General features: G+C 41.7%; 1 protein-coding gene across 1 annotated transcript; it reads right to left on the reverse strand.

The window, feature by feature from the left end:
* Positions 1 to 13504: 13504 nt before the first annotated feature.
* On the reverse strand, positions 13505 to 14992 carry KCNA1 (potassium voltage-gated channel subfamily A member 1). Its single transcript, XM_045871143.1, has one exon. It carries the CDS (start codon positions 14990 to 14992, stop codon positions 13505 to 13507), a length of 1488 nt encoding a protein of 495 aa, XP_045727099.1.
* Between the last annotated feature and the right edge of the window lie 360 nt (positions 14993 to 15352).

Consider the following 15352-nt stretch of genomic DNA (forward strand, 5'->3'; position numbering starts at 1 on the left):
ATCTGCTTCTGGTGCGACAAGCTGGATTTTTTAGCAAATGCAAATTTCCTGCTAGCAGGTTAGAGACACAAGAATAATCAGAATTACCATTAATCACCATAACCTAGAAGTTTTTTTCATATCCAATTGCAAGCTGCCCAAACAATTAGTTCCTCTGAGAGCTGTTTCCAAATGAAAGATCTAAATAATCTTGTCATTTCTGGACCAAATGCCAAGCTGACTCTCCTAAGGAGGCTGCAGGTATATGGACTCCACACCGAGTAATTCTAAATTGGCCACAAAAACACTTAGGAGCACGGTGATATGCCACACGGGCTGTTTGCTTTTTAAAAAGCCCCCTTCCCCCCAACTCCCTTCCAGGCACTTCTTTGTCATCCATGTGACACATTAAGAGTAAGTGCTAATGTTACACAGATGCATTAAATCACATAAGTGGTTTGGTGCATTTTACTGGGACCTCAAAGCATTATACCACAGAGGTGTCCAGATGAAGCAAGGAGCAGACCGCGTCAATACCATCTGAACCTGTGCTCTGAACATGCATAACAAAGGAGTGCAATTACACAGTCTGTGCCATTAGGCAGCATTAACCAGCATTGCCCATCACTCTTGATTAATAATTGAACTCGATCCATACAGGAGAGCTCAGGCTTGTCTGGAAGATGCCTTCTAGCATGCATTAGAAAGGAGCACCTCCAGGGGCCTCAGAGCACTTTGTCCATTTAACAAGTCAATCTATGAACTACAGTAAACTCTCGATTATTAGAAACTGATTATGCCACTTTTGAATGTTCCTCGCTTTATTGTTCATCTTTCTCCCTCTTGGTACCTTGGTACCTTGCCTCTGGCCACATACAGGTTTATTATGTCCTCTATAGTGGGTGCTCCGATGCATGACCCAAGCCCCCTTCACAAGTGAATAACTCATCCCCCAGCTGCTGGGTGTGCCCTCAGCTATCAGCCTTCTTTGGGATTTGTCTATAATGAAGACAGTCAACTCATCCAAGGTCAAGTTCCTTCTCAAGTAGCCTCATCCAAAGATAGGTCAGTAAGAAAAAGTAAAGCCCTACCCCCTTGTCCCAAATCAGGGCAACTCGGAAGGACCATCTTAGCTTCAGAGCTCCCTACTGGGTCGGCTGAGCCTCTGTTGTGACTGCACTGTGGTCCTACACCTCCCTCTATTCAGCCCCACCTTCTCCCCCTCTCAAGTATAATCCCGCACTTCCTAACAATCATCCTGCAGGATCCTGCATCTCCACCTCCTAGTCTCTTTCCTCAGAGAACTCAAACAGCAGCTGGAAAGAAATATCTATACCTTACCTTCCACCTCAGGAAGCCACTGTAGGGGCCAAATAAGATCATATATGTGAAAGTTTCTTATAAATTGCAAAAGATGAAAAAGGAACACTTATTACCCTCCCCCTTTAACTAAAACACCATTAAATTATGGAGTATTTGTACATACAGCAAACAAAAGTGCACCTTTTCTGTGGTCTGCAAGTTTAGATTCTAAATAAAGCTGCGGGTCCAAGTTTTCTGAGCAATGAATTTAAATAATACTAATACTATACTTTAGTATCTTATATCATTTAAATTTTTATTGATTTATGACAAGTCGTCGATTCATCCAAATTTGAGGAGTGTTGCCTGGCTTTGGGAGGTCAAACACCTTTTTCCAAAGAGTATCCAAATAGTTTGGTATTTGTGAGTCAGGCAAATAACATTGCTGAGGCAGGTATCCTTGTTATCACTTACATTCATGAAGCAACAAACAAAGTCTTAGGGGAGTAAAGAGACATGACATGGGCCTACAGACCCAAATTCTGCAAATCCAAGGGAAGTTGCCGGCTTAGTGCTCCATTTAGGAATGTCACTTTCTCAGCAGGACTACACAACAGAAAATAAATTCTTTTTGAATTTAACAAAGTGGAAGGAACTGGCCCAGGCAGGAAGAGACCAAAGCTCAGAGATGATCCACATACATATTGCCCAACCCAGGCCACTCTCTGTCACTATGTGCCTGTCCAAGGAACAATGGAGCATAAACCCAAGCAAGAAAGAATCAGACACACTGTCACCACCCTCACTGTGGTGAGCACCCGGAGCCCAGTGGAAAATATCCTAGTATCCCCAATTTCTGTTGTTTGGTTTTTGTTTTTGTTTTTTTTTTCTTTCATTTGAATTGCAGTTTCTTTAGCTGCAAAATGGAAAACTTTATCATGATATCTTTGTGTGTTGCTTAATTAAAGAAGAGTGGTGACAAATCTTTAGTATCAGTTAAAAGTGCTACCACATTTGGGCTAACACACCCATAGTACAGTGATACCTATAAGTAAATGAGTAGAGGTCAAAGTGTGTAAGTGTGTGTGTGTGTGTGTACATGCAAATACATGAGTTGGGGGTGAGGATAGGCATTTTCCTGGCAATACAGACATCAGGGCCCCAAAATAAGTGATGTATGGGCACTTAATAGTACATAGGAAGGAAGGGATAAATTTCTATTTCTACATCTTTAAGTGCCCAGACCCATTCCCACTTTTGCTCTTGAAAAGTACATAGCACTGAAGTGTCAGTAAAACAACTTTAAGACTCTCAAAAAATATTAGCATGTCTACAACCATCAATCCAAAAGATGATGCTCTAACAAATCAAACCCCAGATAACCTAAGAATATGAACAACAGTTTTTGAGAAAAATGAACTGCCAACATCTGACCTCTAAAGGAAGCAGGAGTGTATGTTAAAAATGTACCAATCCAGTCTCAAAAGAAAGGATGAGGGTGCCTGGGTGGCTCAGTTGGTTGGGCGACTGTCATGATCCTGGAGTCCCGGGATCGAGTCCCACATCGGGCTCCCTGCTCGGCAGGGAGCCTGCTTCTCCCTCTGACCCTCCCCCCTCTCACGTGCTCTCTCTCTCAGTCTCTCTCTCTCAAATAAATAAATAAAATCTTTAAAAAAAAAAAAAGAAAGGATGAGGAAATGCATTTTCTGGAAGTGTTCGGTCATTGAGTCTTGGGAAAGAACTCAATTATCAATGAACTATCAATGGTTAAAGTTACAATTTCTGTCAAAGTAAACCACGATAAAGATTCCTTCCCAAAGGAGAGAACACCAAAAACAATGGTTTTTGTGGAGAATCTCAACTGCTGTGTTTACTGAACTGGGGAATTGAACTCAATACAGTGAGGGTTAAATGTCAGCCCAGGCAGAGAAATTGAGAATTGCTGTAACAGGTGAGAAGTTCAGAATTTTCATTTACAGAGCAATTGTATAATTTATGTGGAGAGTGGAAATTATACCTAATATAAAACCATCAGAAATAAATGAAATACATTTAAATGAAACATGGTTATCTTCATTCACTTTATAAGACTTTGTCTTTTAAAGATAACCTTTAATCATTTTCTCTTTAGGTCAGTAGGTTTAGGACTTATAAAAATGTTGTTCTTTAGCTTTGAACATTAGAATTCTAAGGCTTCCCAAAGTCATACCCTAAAATCTGATGAATTCCTCTTCTTCTTTGTAAGACTCTATCTATATAATCTGTGATAACAAAAAGTCTATCTTACTGAACACCAGCAAACTTCTTGGATAATTTAGTCCTTAGTTTAGCAGCAGAAGTCACAACTTGGCTGACCACTAAGTGCATTAAATTGACCCATAGCACAATTTGTATGGCTTTTTAGAAACAGCATAATAGTCCATCACTTAACATTAAACAGCATTAATTGATGGATGCATTATTTTAATCACCATAATAACCATAAGTAATTAATGAGTGACTTAATACACTGCTTCTTGCACAACAGATGAGCCAGGGTCTCAAATCTCCCTAGTGTGAGCCCATTTTCTAACCATCCATCTTAAAACTAAAGACTTGAAAGTCATCCTGGCCAAACTTTCTGCCTTCAGCAAGGTAAAACACTATTCTCATTTTACTTATCATACTCTTGCTACAAAGCCTTCAGAATTATAATTAAAAACAAGCATTTTACTTTTTCATGCTGAATGACCTCCTTTTGTGCATCCAGTGGGTGTCTTGGCTTGAAACACTGCTCTAATGCACCACCTGGAAATTGTTGCAGAGGACAAATACTCTTCTTCCAACATGCTAATTATGTATGCTATAAATTATTCTGTTTTTTTTTAAATTACCAAACCTGTGATTAAATGATGTTTAGAGTACTCAAGTATTTTTATCCATTTTTATCCATTAAGAAAAAACATTATTTTTTAAATGTCAATAAATGTGACCTTCATCCTCTGGAAACTTAAAAGAAAACCATTCTCTCTTAACTAGAAATGTTCTTTAACAATTAGCCAATATCCCATGATCTTTCAAAAATTGAGCTGGGCATCCCATCTTTTTGGACTGACATACACACAACTTTCTCTGAGATTAACCAATGTTTTGCTTGTTAATGAAGAGGGAATATTTGATGGGGCAAACCTTAGCCTCAGAGAGATTTCTTTTGAAATTCGCATAAGACAAAATCACTTCCTTTCAGAAGCAGTGAAATAATGATACTGTATGGAATGGGGAAAAAAAGCAATCATCACTGTAGAGATAAAGTACCTTGGATTTCCAAACACTCTTAACTCAATACATTGAGTAAAGAGCATTTTTAATAAAAGTTGGATTTGGCCCTGACTCAAAACTTAATTATCTCAAGTTTAAGCTCCTACTCATTGATCATCCTCTGATTTCAATTCTGAAAAAATACATTTCAATTGGAATTAGTTTCTCCTGAAACATTCTTAAAATGCATCTATTGCTTGGCACTTGAAACAACATGGAAATATGTTATCTATTTCAGCAAACATGAACATGTCATGTAAATTGTATTTTTTAAATGATTAATAGGCTAGAAAATGTAGCCCCTGAATGTTATTCTCTGGAAAAATGTTGCATGAACCAAAGATTCTAACAGATACTCAACTCCTTACTTAATTACATTGAAATTTCTTAAGAACACCAAATAAAGTTTCACTGCCATTTAAATCACAGCTACTTTATCCAATCATTTTTAAAAACGAAAGGTTGGATCACTGGAGAAATAACTTATACATTTTTACAAACATCTTTGTAGTATGGTGCTATTCAAGAAAAGGCTATATTGACTCGTGTGCTTCTGAGGGTTATTTTATTTTTAGCAAGGGAAGTTAAGAATATTTTTTATATTTATATAATATCTCTCAGAGAAGCATATGAGAAAACTTTGCAAACAACATCTTGCTTTATTTCTCAATATTCACAGGTGGAAGGAAAAAATTAAATCGCACAATATTTTCCACATGGGAGACATGAGGCAATGAGAAGAGAAACAGATTACTGAAGATACCTTATGGTTCCTTCTCTTATAATGCAGCAGAGTTTGCCCTTGATATTTGGGGTCTGAAGATGTAGAATAACATTATGTCACAGGGCAAGGGAGGATCAGAACCAGAAATAGCGGCTTGGTGTTCTGCGGGGCTAAGGCATGACTGCTGTTATATGAAGGATGTACTAAAGATCCCTACTGAAAACATCTCTGCCCCCAAGCCTTCAAACTCTACCACAATATTATTATTTTTTGAACCAAGCATCTGATCCCCCTGGAGTCTTCCTTTAAAGGATGGCCCCTCCTCTGGGGAGGAATCATCCAGCAGCCTCCTCCCCTTACTCCTTTGTTCCTCATTATAATGAATAATGTATTTATTCATATCTCACATTTATAGGACACGTTAGCATTTACCAAACATGTTAACCTAGATCATCTCATTTAATCCACACAACCCCATGTGCTATTCTAAAACCCCATTTTAGAAATGAGCAACTTAAAAAAGACTACAGCCCTAAGCAAAGTCCACTGGTTTCTCCTTAACACATGGCATTACACTTTCAGCATTCCATCAGCTCAATAAACTCTAGAGTCCCTATCATGTGCCAGCAGTGGGCCATGGAATCATCAATGAACCCAGGATTGCTCCTTCCACCCAGAGACCTGGGACAGATCCCTCAGCCAAAAGACAAGGACAGCAATATCAGCCCTACCTAATTCTCCAAATAGAATAAAGCAATATAATTACTGTGGAAGTGATGTGAAAACTGAAAAGAGAGCTAAAGGAACTGGAGTTGTTGCTGTTCACACCTTCCTGGGAATGAGGGTGTCCGGTTGCCTTCAACTTGATAAAGGAGATTCTGCAGGAGGTTCTGACTGATAATAGAGAGATCTACTAAGGGACAAGAGAAGGAGGAGCAGCAAGAGTAAACCTCCTTCCAGACGTGATGAAATCTAAGTTTCCCACTGCGTGAATGATCTCTGGATGCTAAACAGCATGAAGACAGGGGGCTCCGAAACGCATCAGCACAAAGCTGAAGTTAAGGGCAGGGCTGAGCAGAAATGCCACGAGATTAAAGGATAGTGAAGAGAAGACCTAAAGGCCCCGGAGTTCAGATCTGAAGGAACTGCCAAATTTAATGGGTTTAGAATTCAAAGTTATTACCACACCAGGAAATAAAAGGGGACATACGTCTGAATCATGGTGGTTCATCAATTCTAAGATTCTTTTTTTTTTTTTTACATTTTTACATCTCTACAATTGGGATGAATCAATACAGTGGCACATCATAACTGTCCATATTCTCTTTCTTACAAATATGTCAAATCACAGTGCATCTTAAAATTGACGGTATAATGAACTCAAGTTAATTAATATAGGATATTTTCAATGACCTGTTTTGAAACCTGTTCAAAGGGCTGCTTTCCAGTCATGCAGTGTGACCATGCTGTCTTATCTGCAAAGGACTTTCAATGGACACACTCTGTTCAGCCTCAGGGTTAACCTTCCCTCCACACTACAGTCTGGTGGGCTCTACAAATCTAAACTAACTGCAGGAAGCAGCAGCCTGTTTCCCTATCCAGTGACAGAGTGGTTGGGGTCAAATCACATCAGCTTGCTGTTCTTGAGTCCTCTGATTGGCCTCCCTTAAAACTGACTTGCTTTCTTTTTGAAGTTCTGTATATAGCAAAGCTTCCATTATAGCCCTACGGGTGCAGCTGCCTGGATCTATCTCTGCTTCGAGAAGACCATTCCAAAGCTGAGCTTTGAGAAACACACTCAGGGTTGTCAATATCCTGGCTTCTTTGCCCACCACCATTGATATGATTTTAGCTCTCTCTCATCCTTCTCTGTCAGAGTTCAACCTGGCCTGTTTTCTGACCATAACAGAAAAATCATGGGAAGCCTACCTCGCCTCATGATCTACTTTCAGTAGCAACGTCTACAACAAAAGTAAGATTCATCTCCAAATCTTACAATTTGAACGCATCACAATGCAATGCAATTCTGTGCCACCCCATGCATTTGTCATGTAACAGACACTTGTCATAAAGCATGTAACCCTGTTTGGTCTGATATAAAAAGCTTGCATAAAATAAGATATTCAAAGTGAAGAAAAGAGAACCTCTAAATCTCAGGAAGAATCCAAAGGAAAGGCACCAATAAGTCACTCAAAAAAAATAGGAAAAAAGAAATGTTAACCACATGTAGAACTATGTGGAAAAAGTCTATGTAAAGAACAACTAGGAATCACTTTGTTTTTTCACATCAGAATCGCTTCTAACACCATATTGTAACTATCAAGTTAGTTGATGCCAGACCACAACACTGCTACACACACACACACACACACACACGCACACGATCCTTTCTAAGAGGCTTAAACTGTGAATGAAAAATACAGTTTCAAATCAAAAACAATTTAAGTGAATATAATCAATTACCTTACTCCCTGGGGCCTCATTTCTTTTTTTCCTTTTCAAAGCTTGATTCCCTGCTGCTTTCGTAGGCCAAATTCCAAAGGCCTCTCCTGGGGATCCTACCTGAGACCAAACTGTGAATTTATTATCAAAATTCAACCCCAATGCATTTCCTTGCACAGAAGAAATAGTGCATGGGTTTCACAGAAAACCAGGTTGCTTCATGATTTTCTCAGATTCATCATGTTATTTAAAGAGATCCCACGGGAAAAACCTCCCTAGAGACCAGTTAAACAAGAGACAAATAACCAGTCAAGATATTCCTTGATAAGATCCTTAAAAATTATCTTTAATTGATGCCAAATATGAACAGATCATAAAGTGACAGAAGCAAGTAAAATTGCATAGATGAAAACTATGCGCTTCAGTTAGGTTCTCAATTCATAACATTCAATGTCCTCTACCTGACATATTAAACAGTTAGGGCAGGGGAAATGCACAGCAGGTGAAAATGAGACATATCCTTAACTCAAGGTGTAAGCAACTGGCAAACTCAAGAAATAAAGTAGAGCTTTTTCAGCTTCAATGGTTTGTTGTCCTGATGGTGCACTTTAAATTAATACTACTCAATTTTTAGTTATTAACCTTGGTAATACCGTATCTTTAATGTTAGAGGTATGTCATATAGAGTCCATGTTGTTGGCTTACGTTTGGGAGTTTAAACAGCTCCCAGACAGTGCACTGAAGAGAAGAAAGGTGTTTCTGCAGGTTTCGGAGAGGAGACAACTTTTGACCTGGAATATTTTGCAAGGGCTCCTTTGTGTTTCGTTTTCTTTTCTTTCCTCACACCATTTCTTCTTCTTCTCTGATTATGGTAAAACTCTTCTATACTCTGTGAAGTCTCATGTCATAAAAAGTAAACTCCTAGTTAGCTCCTACATAAAAATCACTGGGACTAGGGCGAATCTCCTTAAAGCTAATAGTCCTGAGGTCAGCAGGGCCTCACCCCTTACATACACATTGGACTTCCCAAGAAAGCCCATGGTCATTTTGCCTGAGCAAAGAGACTGGCATTTGATCCCAAGATTTCTGAGACTTATACGTATACCCTGAATGAGTTCGCACAGTGACCCAAGGTAATGCAACAGTTTTGGTTAACAACTCAGCCCCTGCCTACTTCTTTACAAAAATGATAAATAATGTACATTCTTCTGAGGTTTACCTGAGTCATGCTGAACATGTTCACATATACCCTGAAATTCCGTGATATAAATACGAGTATTAATACACTGAACGGTGGATGAGAGGCCACCTCCTGAGATTGCAATTCAACTTGGGTTGTGTCTGGTTTAAAATTTTTCATTTGTTTATTTGTCTTCTTGAAATGAACAAAAACGTCAAAAGACTTCACTTTTTCTTGACAAAACGGGAAGGTAAAATGGCTGTTTGGCAGTTTATATTCTTTCTAACAATTCTATACTATGGATGGTTACCACCCACCAATTCTCACCTCTCCCAGGAATGAGTTGTCCCTGGAAGAAAATGGGGAACTGCCTTCTGCCGATGTGCTCTTTCTCCTTTTTGTTCAAGGCAACCTACCAAACAAGGAATTCAGTCGTAAAATTGTTAAAAAGCATGTGTTTTGAGGTCTCCTATACTAAATGGGAGGGTTAAGAAATTATTTTTACTGATTCTTCAGATGTTAACTAATTTGAAAAACCTGTAACTCTATACAACATAAAGAAGGCCCTTTACAGACTAAACCAAATTTCCACTTAAAGAAATCTGCTCACTTACCATTGACATGTTCGTCTCTTTGTTTTTTAATTCTCAAGTGAGTCAAGATTATGATGTCACCTGTGCTTTGGTTCCACCCCAGTGGACTCTAAACCTGTTGTACAATTTCATTTTAGAGAAATGACTGTCCATCAGAAACATTCCAGAAGAACATGCCATTGGCTCATTTGATTTTGCTAGGCTCACTCACTAACACACTCCCAATGAACTGCTTTAACTGATAATCTGTACTCACTTCTCAAGGGGGGAATGACGGAGGGCTGTGCACAGATGGGGAAGGGTTGATGCAAAAACAAAAAGCTTTCCTGGCTACAACTTGTCTTCTCTAAATCTGAGGATGGAGGGAATTAATGTCTTTGGTCTCTCGAATTCAGATCACTTGAGGTGAATTAACCACTTCAGAGATGCCGGGATGGCTAACAGCCCAGGTAGAATCCAACTCTTCCACTTGCCACCCTATTGAACTAGGGCCCCAAAACACTGGAAGAGCTGAGCTATGGCTATTAGCATGTCAGAAGTCTCTCCTTCTGGAGAAAACAAGTATTCAGGACATGAGCCATCAAAGCTCAAGACCGAGGAAGGGAATTCAAAGGTAAAAAGCCCACTAAAATAAATAAAAGTAAACCAAAAGATAGTCATTCCTTAATAGGCAGTTTTGTTAAGTGCACCTTCAGGTCTACAAAAACATTTCAGCACATTACAGTGCAAGGGGTAAGAGCTTTGTCAAACTTCGCATGCCTATGCTACACAGATAATCCCTGTACTCCATTCCTACTGACTGGATTGCAATGAGCTACAGATGGATAAGCAGCATTCACTTCCCCCCTACCACCCAAATTCATAACAACTCATCCCATATCCCAGGCTGACAGTCTCATGCATGCAGCACTTTTTCCTGTAACACGTGCAGAAGAACCCCAGTCCAGCGAATCTATGAGAGGTATACCAGGTAGCCAAAGCCAGTCTTAATCAGTCTTGGTCCCATTTTCTCATCCTCTGACCCATCCATCCCATAGTACTGAGTGGATTATTGCTGTTGACGGAGTGCAGCGTTTCAAGTTCTGTGTGTCCTAGACCTCAAAGTCTAAATAAAAGATCAAGATATCCCCAGAAATTTGGGGGAGGTTGGCTTTTTTTCCCAACTGGAGACTTTTAAGCACGTAGGAGAGGAATAGCCAGGATGAGTCAAAGTTCAAAAGAGAAGGAAACATCACAGGGGAGGGTTTAATGCCCTGTGGTCAGATGCTGTGCAATTCTTGGCCCCTTGTCTTCCATGACGTTACATCAGTCTTACAGATTCACAAAAGCCGCACAGGAAAATAAAATATCCATGTTCTTTCTTTCAACTAAGTCAGCCAGCCTGGGTTTTACTTTAGCTTCTTGGTTTATTGCCTCACTGCTAGTTCTAGGATAAGGTGGGGGAAGGGGTGGAAGTAACAAGGAAGATTTCCAGAAGAAGCAGGGCAGGAATGTAAGGTGGACAGCAGCAGAGAGCCACATGCTAAGTGCAGAATGAAGATTCCCCACCTTGGTGTCCTTAAAAAGGCTGTGAGTGCCTCTCCATTGGTGGACAGCTGCTGGGCCCCAGAGGCCTGTGTTATGTGGCTCTCTTTCAGCTAGATTTGGGGTCCCCATCATTCTCTGGGCTGAGTGCCTGGGGCAGCAGAAGTTAGATCTCAGCCTGTGAAGTGACTGCCAGGTGGGAAGATCATAGGAGCATCATAGAAAATATCTGAAGGGAGTGGGCCAGGAGGGAAGGCCCAGGAAAGGTTATTATGAATTCAGTTCCCACATCCACACTGATGCCTGAAAAGATCAGACAATCAAAGATTTGCAGAGTGCTGTTGCTAACAGAGGAGAAATAAGGAGCTTTGCAAGGAACACTACACTGGACCTGAGGAAGCCTTGCATGTCCAGAGTGGCCCTTGACAGGAAACAAATTCCTAAAACTTCATATTGGCTTCTGGTGGAGGAGAGGGAAAAAACAAGTTCCTGGTTCATGTCCAGTTCGAAGATGGGTCTCAGGTCCCAGTTTACATCCCAGATCAGGCTGCCAAAGGGACCAAGTCCAGTGGATGGCCAGAGAGACAGCATCCTCCCGGCTCTCTCTTCTCCTGGGTTTAGGATGGTATGGTCTTCTCACAGTGGTGAAGTGAGACAGGGAGGGTGGAAAAAGCAAAAGCAAAATATCTGTGCCTCAACCCTTCCTCCCTTTTGTTACATAACATCTCAGCTGTATTAATGGAGGCACTTTCTGCAGTTCACTGTGGGTACAGGATAAAGGCACTAAGCAACTATTAAATCAATTGGTTGAGTTTCTTCAGGGAGCCTCAAGGGGAGGGCTGAAGTCTCTACAGACTTCAAATCATGACTGCAAAAAGAAATCAGCTCTGCTTTGGATGCATACAAGAGATAAACATGTTCATTTACATCCTAAGAATGCACCAAAAAACATGCAGTATTGCACCTTTTTTGTTTGTTTGTTTGTTTGTTTTGCTTGTGTTTATTTTCAGCTAGAAAGAATACTTGTTCTTAGGTGTTGCTATATATACCTTGATGACTTATTTAGTTTTCCACATAGCTTCCCTTTAAGGGATGTGCATATTGGTCCTCTCTCTGCCTACACCTGCACAGAAACCTGACATTTCCCTGAGCAAAGGCAGGAAAATCAACTGAGTGCCCCCCACCCCCCACCCCCCATTGTTTCTTTTGGGCCTTCATCCCACAAACTTGTAATTTTTATTATTTTAATTTTTTTTACTGAAATCATGCATTAATTAATTCAAGGTACACCTTAATCAAATAGGCCATAATGCTGAATAAGAGAACATGCTTTGAGCTCCAAAAAGTTATTGTTCCCATCTGACTAACATATGCACTTAAATACAGTACTTTATTTACTAATAAAATAGTTAATAAATGAAGGAGTGCACTTTCGGTGAATGCAAATGAAAAAGGATCTATTTTTAGAAGAGTTGATTCCAACGTAAGCTTATCCCCTATTGTCTGAGTTAACGTTCTTGGCATGCGATTATAAAATAAATATGATCAGATTCAAACATGCTTACATTTAGTTCCATTTGTGCTCTCTTGCAATAAGGAGGCTAAGGTTTTACATCCAGTTCTGGAGGCCAGGGGTCAGAGTGCAGGACTGGTGCGAAAAGACCTGTGTTTGGCTCACCTGCAGTTGAGAAGCTTAGCAGCACTGCAGATGAATCAATTAATGTAATTCAGTTATCTTTTTCTTAGAGAATAATTTGGATTAGAAGGGGAATGGGGCAGAGGGAAAAATCCCTAGAGGCCAGGACCAGTATCAGATTTATAAGGTGCTTTATGAACCAGTCTTAAGTAATTTTGCACGTGTGTGTGTGTGCATGTGTTTTCACCTTGTCATATACAGTTCAGTTGATCAAAATAAAAACAACATTTGTTCATTGCCCATTTTGGCTGGTATATAATGTTACATGTAATACATCAGATGCACTGTCTTAAATGTGCTGTGCAGTTTGCAAAAGTTTTATAATGGAGTCCCATGCAAATTTAAATTTTATATTTCTAAGTGATCATCTGGTTTTTAGTTAAAAGAAAAAAAATAAAGAAGCCAAAGGATTAAAAATGTCTCAGTATGGGGAAGCATATGAATCTTAGTTTACCTAGACTAGCTCATGGACTGAATTGTTTTAAACCAGTTTTAGAAAATACATTTTCTTTTCCCACTTTTTAATAAAACGAAAATAGTTTCTTTTTTCCTGAATTTTGAAAGCTTCTGGTTCGCCATCCCCAAAATCCGCAATGCAACAATGCATTGACAGTTAAAGAGAGTATTCAGAGACTATTTAGTAAAGTATCTACAAACAGTGACCTGAGTCACTAGGTTTTTTGTTTGTTTGTTTGTTTGTTTGTTTTTAAGTCTTTCAAGCTGCTAAGTGTGGCTTTTTTTGTTTGCTTGCTTGGCTTTTTAAACATCTAAACATCGGTCAGTAGCTTGCTCTTATTAATGCAGTTTTGGTTAGCTGTGGTGCAATTGCCAGTTCTGATATTGGCCTGTCTATAATGGGCTATGCTATTATTCATATCCTCTTCAATCTCCATGTACTCAGATTTGCTGATAGTAGAGGAACTGCGCCGACTGAGGTCACTGTCAGAGGCTAAATTAGGGGAACTAACATGGAGCAACTGAGCCTGCTCTTCCCCCTCAGTTTCTCGGTGGTAGAAATAGTTGAAATTGGACACAATGACAGGTACGGGCAGGGCAATTGTCAGCACACCAGCGATGGCACACAAGGAGCCCACGATCTTGCCTCCAATTGTCACAGGGTACATGTCACCGTATCCTACAGTGGTCATGGACACCACCGCCCACCAGAAAGCATCGGGGATACTGGAGAAGTGCGACTCAGCTTCTTCCGCCTCGGCAAAGTACACTGCACTAGAAAACAGTATTACCCCAATGAAGAGGAAAAAGATGAGCAGCCCTAGCTCTCTCATACTAGCTTTGAGGGTCTGGCCCAGGATCTGGAGGCCTTTAGAGTGGCGGGAGAGTTTGAAGATTCTAAAAACCCTTACCAACCGGATGACCCTGAGGATGGCCAGCGAAGTGGCCTGCTCGCCCTTCTGGTTTCCCTCCTGCTCGGCTATCTCGGTGCCTAGGGTGATGAAATAGGGGATGATAGCCACAATGTCGATGAAGTTCATGATGTTTTTGAAGAAGTCTGTCTTGCTGGGGCAGGCAAAGAAGCGCACCACCAGCTCAAAGGAGAACCAGATGATGCACAGGGTTTCCACGATGAAGAAGGGGTCCGTGAAGATGTTGGAATTGTAGATAACCGTGGTGTTGTCGATGCGGTGCACGGTGCCTGTGAAGTCCTTGTCATCCTTCAGCTCAGGTAGAGTCTCCAGGCAAAAGATGACAATGGAGATGAGGATGACCATGACAGAGACGATGGCGATGACCCGGGCGGGCCCCGAGCTCTCAGGGTACTCGAAGAGCAGCCACACCTGGCGCTGGTATTCCTTCTCGGGCAGGGGGCGCTCCTCCTCCTTGATGAAGCCCTCGTCCTCCCGGAACTTCTCCATGGCCTCCTCGCCCAGCTCATAAAATTTGATCTCCTCAGAGAACATGTCCAGGGGCACGTTGACCGGCCTCCGCAGGCGGCCGCCGGACTGGTAGTAGTAGAGGATGGCGTCGAAGCTGGGCCGGTTGCGGTCGAAGAAGTACTCGTTCCTCAGGGGGTCAAAGTAGCGCATGCGTTTCTTAGGGTTGCCCAGCAGCGTGTTAGGGAACTGCGCCAGGGTCTTGAGTTGCGTTTCGAAGCGCAGCCCGGAGATGTTGATCACCACGCGCTCGCAGCACTCGTGGTCGTCGTGCTCTGCCGGCCGGGGGTAGCTGCCATCCTGGGGGTGGCCCGGGGCGGCCGAAGCCTCGTCCACGTTCTCTCCAGACATCACCGTCATGGTGGAAGCAGGGCGCAGGGGTGAGAGACCAGGAGAGGGCCGGGGGTGGGAAGCAGCGGGAGTGCAAGGGTGGGGGGGACCCAAGCGCCCCCCCCACCGGAGTGCTCAGCTCCCCCACGCTCAGGGGGAGGGGCTTCAAAGCCAGCAGGTGGAGAGATCTGCGACTTCGCTTTTCCTTACCTTCCCCTCCACCCTGCCTTTTACTCAGTTTGGAATCCCCCTCGCCTGCGGCCCTGGGTGCAGCTTTTTGCCGAGGGGGAGGGAATTGGTATTTCTTCCTGCTCGGAGGTGCCTTAACGCAGTGACGTTCTAGCGGACCGGGCCATGACTTCGGGGGTCACCCTGGCCTCCCCTCCCTTC

Source organism: Mirounga angustirostris, unplaced genomic scaffold (assembly GCF_029215605.1).
Source record: "Mirounga angustirostris isolate CCGP_5_RB_7025 unplaced genomic scaffold, mMirAng1.0.hap1 SCAF_5, whole genome shotgun sequence".
NCBI classification, from domain to species: Eukaryota; Metazoa; Chordata; class Mammalia; order Carnivora; family Phocidae; genus Mirounga; species Mirounga angustirostris.